This window comes from Crocuta crocuta, unplaced genomic scaffold (assembly GCF_008692635.1).
Source record: "Crocuta crocuta isolate KB4526 unplaced genomic scaffold, BGI_CrCroc_1.0 scaffold11, whole genome shotgun sequence".
In the NCBI taxonomy this organism is placed as follows: domain Eukaryota; kingdom Metazoa; phylum Chordata; class Mammalia; order Carnivora; family Hyaenidae; genus Crocuta; species Crocuta crocuta.
Window position 1 is genome coordinate 3,761,908 of NW_027528624.1, and position 7,014 is coordinate 3,768,921.

The following is a 7,014-nucleotide window of genomic DNA, read 5'->3' on the forward strand; positions in this document are numbered from 1 at the left end:
ATGCCAGGGAATGAATTTGAAGTTGGTTTGATCTTAGGTGATGGGGTATCGTTAGGAGTTTTGCTGTGAATGATGCCCGTTTATCGGTGGGCTTTACAGTAGGGAGCACAGATGGCTGCCTGAGAGGGGAGGTCGTGGCAGGAAGATCAGTCCAGGGGCTCCTACGTGGCAGAGGGTTCGGGGCAAAGAACTGGGTTAGAGGCCACTCTTTCCACCCGCTGGTCATTCGACCTCGAGACCTTCGTGTGTGTAATCGTCTGAGCTGCTCTTCCTCCTGGAAAGCTAAGTCAGCCGCCACCATGGGGCTATTATGAACATTAAATCAGGGCATATGTAAAGTGCCTCACTGCCGGAGAGGCGTGGTCCGTCTGCACCTTTCCTCGCCCACTTGGAGTTCCTTCTTGCTTGTGCTATTAATTTGCAGGAAGGACCAGTGGGAGGGAAAGAGAGGAAGCTGGCAGAGATCTGGTCGGAGACGCATTTCATGCCCGGTAGAAGGTGCCTTGTTGGGACCGGGCCGAGCAGCTTTCCTGTCTTCTCGATCTCAGATGTTATGAACCTCTTACTTGTAAACTTCTTCTGTCTGTTGGTCGCTATTTAGTCTAACTGTCTTATTTTGGCCATGTTTGATTCATTCTTCTGTTGTTGGCATAGGAAAATTTAAGTTGGCTCTTCGAACTGCATTTTATTTTGCTAACTTTGGCAGTCTTATTTTACTGCCTTACACTTGCGATACAATAAAAACCAGGTCTAGTCTTGTGGTTTTATGTCAGCTGTATGAATCTAGAAGAGAAATTGTCCTAAAGAGGAACCACAGATAAAAATAAGTCCTGGTTCAGAGTTCTGCCCTTCATCCACGTAGCGGTTTAAAAGCAGACATCCACATTCCTCACGCAACCTGGTTGTATGTGTATTGATGTTGAAGGAAGAGCATCATTTTGAGGAGTTTAGTTTTAAAGATCTGTGTATTTCATTTAAAATAGTGTTCTTGAAATACTTTAATGAAAAACAACATTTTTTTTTTCATTTAAGACAGAGGATGCTTTATTCAGACCCATCAGAGAAATGGACAGCTGAGGTCTGTAACAAAGTGTTGTGTTTCAGAGCAAAGGTCAGTAATTATATATGAGAATATATAGTGCTACCTACACATTAACTTCAGGGCACAGATCAGAGTTTGTTGATCAGGATCAACAGAATCAGCACCAACCTCCTTATAATGTTTTTCAAGGGTCACCATGCCCTCACGGGCCTCAGAGAACTTCCCTTCCTCCATGCCCTCGCCCGCATGCCAGCGAATAAAGGCACACTTGTCATACATCAGGTCAAACCTGTGGTCCAGGTGAGCCAAGGCCTCGGCCTGCACACAGCTAGCTCACCCTACTTTGGCCAGGTCTGCACCAGGTACCACACTGGGAGGCAGGTAACTGATGCCAACTTGGGAGCCAGTGGGGTGCCAGTCCACAGACGGGATGGTATGCGTGGTCTCACTGGTGGCAGTGGCAGCACTGACATCTTTGGGAACCATGTTGCCACAGTACCCCGGGCAGGAAGCCATGGCCAGGGTCACATTCTACCATCTGGTTGGCTGGCTCGGAGCAAGCATCGGTGATCTCTGCTCCAGAAAGCTATTCAAGGTAGGCTTTCTCAGCAGAGTGACAGACAGGAGCATATGTGGCTGGAGGGAAGAAGACGCGGGGATAGGGTACCAGGTTGGTCTGGAATTCTGTCAGATCAACATTCTGGGCTGCCTCACATCTGAGGGAAGCAGTGAGGGAGGGCACGATTTGACCTGTCACCCTATTCAGGTCAGTGTAGGTTGGGTGTTCAGTTCCGAGGTTTCTATGATGTGTCATAGATGGCCTCATTGTCTACCATGGTGGCCCAGAATGTTCCAAGGTGGTGTGGGTAGTGAGGATGGAGCTGGAGGGCTCCGCTACAGCTGCGGAAACCTGGGCTCTGCGTAAATGGAGAACTCCAGCTTGGACGGCTGGTCACAGTCGGCAGACATTCCGTCAGCAGGGAGGCGAACCCAGAAGCGGCCCCTGCCCCCGGGCAGTGGAAAACCAAGAGGCCCTGAAGACCTGTGCCCTGGTTGGCCAGTTTCCGGATTCAGTCCGAGACCAGGTCAGTGATCTCCTTGCCGGTGGTGTGGTGCCCTCGGGCGTGGTCATTGGCAGCGTCTTCCTCTCGCGTGAGGAGCTGCTCAGGGTCAAAGAGCTGGCAGTGGGTGCCAGCGCGGGCCTCCTCAGTGACCGTGCGTCCCAGGTCCACCAGCGCCGGCCTGGGCATGTGCTTGCCAGCACCGTCTCACTGAAGAAGGTATTGAAGGAGTCATCGCTTCCCCCGTGGGTCTTGTCACTTGGCACCTGGCCATCAGGCTGGGGGCCGTGTTTCAGGCAGCGGAGCTTCCAGCAGGCATTGCCGATCTGGGCACCGGCCTGGCCACCGTGGACGGAGACGCATCCACGCGTGGCTGCCAAGCAGATGGCGGAGAGCTGGAGGACAGGGGTTGGCTCCTAAAGTGTGACTCAGGCGGTCCATGTACGAGAACCCGCCAGTGTGAGATACTTAACTCAGATTCTTTAAATAGGCCCAAAGGGACTTGCAGGTCATCTAGTCTAACCCTGTCATTTTTCATGTCTGAATGCTGAGGCCTAGGAAACAAATATTCAATGTCTTTTACTTTATACGGTAATCATGGTTGTAGTCTTTAAGAAAAAGGCTTGTTTTTAATGAGTTCTACTTTCAGGGTAATCTTTTTGAAACCAGGAAAGTATGTGATACAAAAGAAGGACCCTGAGAGATGAATTTTTTAAAAACGTCATCTGTTTTGATTTTTGAGCCGGGAGGGCATTGCTGAGAAGGACTGAGGCCACGTACGAACTGTGCCGAGATTAGTCATTTCTTCCGCGGGCCCAGGAAGGAACTGCGGAACTGAGGTAACATACCTGACAGCTTCTGTGCTGCTTGTGGTAGGGCTCGAGGCCTGTAATTTAGTTTTCAGTATATTTTATTCATAGGTTATATAATAATATTCCCTGTTGTCTCCCGAATACTGCCTATTTTTTCATAGAAACATTGGGGAAGTCATGCTAAAAATGAGGTGTTGATTTTTAAAACTCTTTTGTAAATGTTCTTTTGTATTATTTGACCTCTTGTTTATTTACACTTAGCACTTCCCCAGGGCCTTTGCACTTCCTGTCCTTCCTGCCGTACCGGGCATCGTCCTCCAACCCTGTTCCTCATCAACTAGCTCCTCATTCTTAGGTCCCAAATGACACCTTCTCAAATTGCCTTTCCCCAAGTATCTTAATGTGGCCCTGCAGCAGCCCGTTACTCTGTCACATAACCTAATTGCTCTCATCGTCCTCAGCACCAGCTGGAATTACCCTGTGTGTTGACTGGCATCTCTTTCTACTAACGCACTCTGCGGGAAGGGAGCCCCGCTGTTCGCTTTTCTCCACTGCGTCGACTGGGAACGGGGCCCGGCAGCAGTGACTGCCTGTTACATTTGATGGCAAAAGGAATCATCTAGCTTCAGTCTGGTTTCTAGCCATCAGCTTTAGTGACTCCATTGCATCCCAGGAGGATTGCCTGATGGCGTGGAGCTAAAAAACGAAACCCAGGATATTGGGGGCGAAATTCTCCCCCAAAATTACGGTAGAGTTTAAGAAAGTACAATTAAGAAGTGTTTGGGATAAGCGCTGACATTTTGCAAAGAAATGGTTAGCTTATGAACTCAAGAGATTTATGATTGCCTGTCAAAATAGTGGCTTTTGGTTCCTTTAGCTGGGATGGCGAACCCGGACTCCTGAAGGTTTTCATCTCAAGAAAAGTGTACTTTCTGTAATGTCATCACTGAAATAGGGAGGTTGGATATGTTTGGAAATGGCCCAGAGTTCATCAGCTCGAACATTCTAAACAGCTGTTAGGAGGTAGCCGCTGTGCTGTGCGATGACTGGGTTAATAATTCATCCCTCTAACATATTTGAGCGACCGCCGTCAGGTGCCATGCTGGACAGGACCGAGAAGGAACCTGCAGTGGAGGAGAAAACAGAAGTAAACCAGCCACATTCGCATAGTGCAGATGCAGGACTCGGGGGAGGGGACAATGCAGGCCCCCCGGCAGTTCTCAGGAGGGGCACGTGACCCATTTCACAGGTCTCTAGGGTGCTTCCTATAAGTGCAATCTAAGCTGGGACTTGAAAGGTGACTGGGACTTAGGTAAAGAAGGAGGGAAGGTGTGTATAGATTGGGGTTCGTCAGTGTACGGATGACTGAGGTCGTCAGGGTGGGTGTGATCCAGGCAGAGTGTATACGGCATGGGGCCTGGGGGACACGAGCCTTCAAGGGGAGCCTGCCTCCAAAAGCAGCCTGAGAGAGGAGAGACAACAGACGGGAAGTTGTGGGCACATGTGCAGAGCCAGAGGGAGGAAGATGTTTCAGGAAGGAGGAGACTGCAGCATCAGATGCGGCCAAGAGAAAGGCGGGGCCAGCCGGTTGGCTGCGGGAGGGTTGGGGGTGACCTTGGCCAGAGCTGTTCCGGGGGCGCAAGTTGGCAAAGCCGGACCGCAGAGAGTTAGAGCGAGGAGTAGAGGAAGTAGACACAGTAAACATGGACCACCTGTCCTAAGCTGGACATTTCTTAGATTAAGAGAAAGCCGTGGTCAAAGGAGTGCTTGGAGTTGAGGGAGGACTCTGTTCCTTTTTAAAGATGTGACAGACAGGAGTGATTAGATGCTGGTGGGAAGGAGACAGGAGAGGTTGAAAATCCTGGAGTAGCTGGAAAGTATAACTTGCTGAGCGATGTCCCGGTGTGACTGGGGGCGTGGTGGTCACGTGCGGATTATCTCTGTCGTTTACCCGAGGAGTTTTCTCATGGCCTCTCCCACCTTCTTCCTTCCTTTCCTTCCTTTCCTTCCTTCCCTTCCTTCCCCTTTTGAAGTTGGAGCCAAGGCCAAGTACTTACATGTAACCCCTAAGAATGCCCTAAAGCAAACATTTGACAGTGAAACTTATCACGTCTGCTTTATAATGTTTGCTGACTGTGTTTAAAGTATTGTACCATTCTTTATGGCTGCTGGTGACCTCTGAGAGCATGCCTTTGACTTTGCAGGCCCCAGCACTGCTAGCTACTAGTCGCGGTGAAGGCGGCTTAGTACCAACTGTCAGCTACAGAAGGCTAATTACATAAAAGGAAGAAAAAGTACAATTAGGGCACCATTCATCCCCCCCCCCACAATTGTACATCTTTACTTATTTATATAATCTTCAAAATTGTGGTAAAAAGTACATAAAGGTTACCATTTTAACTTTTTTATGTGTATATGATTCAGTGGCATCAGTATATTCACAGTGTTGTATAACCATCACCCATTTCCAGAGCTTTTTCGTCGTCCCAAATGGGAGCTCGGTGTTGTTATTAATCAGTAACTCAGCCTCTCCCCTGCCAGCCCACGGTGGCCTCTGTTCTGCTTTCTGTCTCTATGAATTTGCCTCTTCGAGGGGCCTCATATAAGTAGAGTCATGTAATATTTGTCCTTTTATGTCTGGCTTCCTTCACTTGGCATGATGTTTTCCTAAGTTCATCCATGTCTTAGCCTGTCTTAGACTGTTGTCCCTTTTTATGGCCGAATAATACTCCATTGTTAGTTTAATTTTTTTTAATGTTTGTTTATTTTTGAGAGAAAGAGAGACAGAGCGCCAGCCGGGGAAGGGCAGAGACAGTGAGGGAGACAGAATCTGAGGCTCCAGGCTCTGAGCTGTCAGCACAGAGCCTGACATGGGGCTCGAACTCATGAACTGCGAGATCATGACCTGAGCTGAAGTCGGATGCTTAATCAACTGAGCCGCCCAGGCTCCCCTCCATTGTTTGTTTAGTCATCTGATGGACACTTGTATTGTTTTTACCTTTTGGCTATTGTGAATAATTGTTATGTAAGTGTTTATATGTTTAAATTAAAAAAAAAACTTTTAAAAAATGTTTATTTATTACTTTTGAAAGACAGAGAAAGACAGCATGAGTGGAGGAGGAGCAGAGAGAGAAAGGGAGACACAGAATCCAAAGCAGACTCCAGGCTCTGAGCTGTCAGCACAGAGCCTGACACGGGGCCCAAACTCATGAACCTGGAGATCATGACCTGAGCCGAAGTCAGACACTTAACCAACTGAGCCACCCAGGTGCCCCCCTTAAAAAATTTTAAAATGTGTGTTTATTTTTGAGAGAGAGCACACACCTGAGTGGGGGAGGGGAAGAGCGAGAGCGAGAGTGAGAGAGAGAGAATGAATCCAAAGCAGGGTCCAGATTCTGAGCTATCAGCACAATGCCCTCTATGGAGCTTGAACCCACGAGCCATGAGATCATGATTTGAGCCGAAGTCAGATTCTTAACTGACTGAGTCAGCCAGGTGCCCCTATTTTAAAATTAATGTTTAATTTTTAGTGTTTACTACATACAATAACTAATTTCATGTTTAATGTTAACCTTGTCACAGGTAATGGAATTAGTTGACATTCCTGAATTAGTTTCCATTGATTTCTCCTCCTCATTGGGGTCTAGTTTCCTGCCTGGTAATATTTTATTGGATGCCGGACTTAGTGAATTTTAAGGGCGCTAGATAATTGTGTATGTTTCAAAGCCTTCGTGAGCTGTGTTCTAGAATGCAGTTAAGTTACTCGGAAACAGTTTGATCCTTGCTTTAAGTTTCGTAGGACGCAATTAGGTCGGCCTTTAGGGCTGCTTCCCCCCACCGCTGAAGGGATGCCTGTTGGAATGATTACCCAGGATCCTGCATCACAGAGGTTTCCCGCCATGGCTGGTGGGAGCCCCAGCCTTTTCCAGCCCCGGGCGAACTTGGTCTTCCTGCTGCTTCTGTGGTTTTCCTTCCACCATTGGGTGGTTTTCTTGCCTGCACGTGCTAGTCGGCACTCTGTCAGGGTCTGGGGCTTGGAGGAAGGGCCCCAGAACGCCATCTGCTCCCTCTGTCCCCTTCCCACCCCCACCCCCCCCAC

At 48.6% G+C, this 7,014-nt stretch overlaps 1 protein-coding gene and 1 pseudogene across 1 annotated transcript in view; one reads left to right on the forward strand and one right to left on the reverse strand.

Annotated features, from left to right (window-relative positions):
- Nucleotides 1-1,141: 1,141 nt before the first annotated feature.
- LOC144224203 (tubulin alpha-8 chain-like) lies at nt 1,142-1,878 on the reverse strand (annotated as a pseudogene).
- A 39-nt stretch (nt 1,879-1,917) lies between these two features.
- The window catches only part of SNX9 (sorting nexin 9), a 99,372-nt gene continuing 94,275 nt past the window's right edge, over nt 1,918-7,014 (forward strand). The window contains exon 1 of the mRNA XM_077755072.1: nt 1,918-2,127. Coding sequence (XP_077611198.1) covers nt 1,918-2,127 — 210 coding nt within the window. The remainder of the gene's footprint in view (nt 2,128-7,014) is intronic.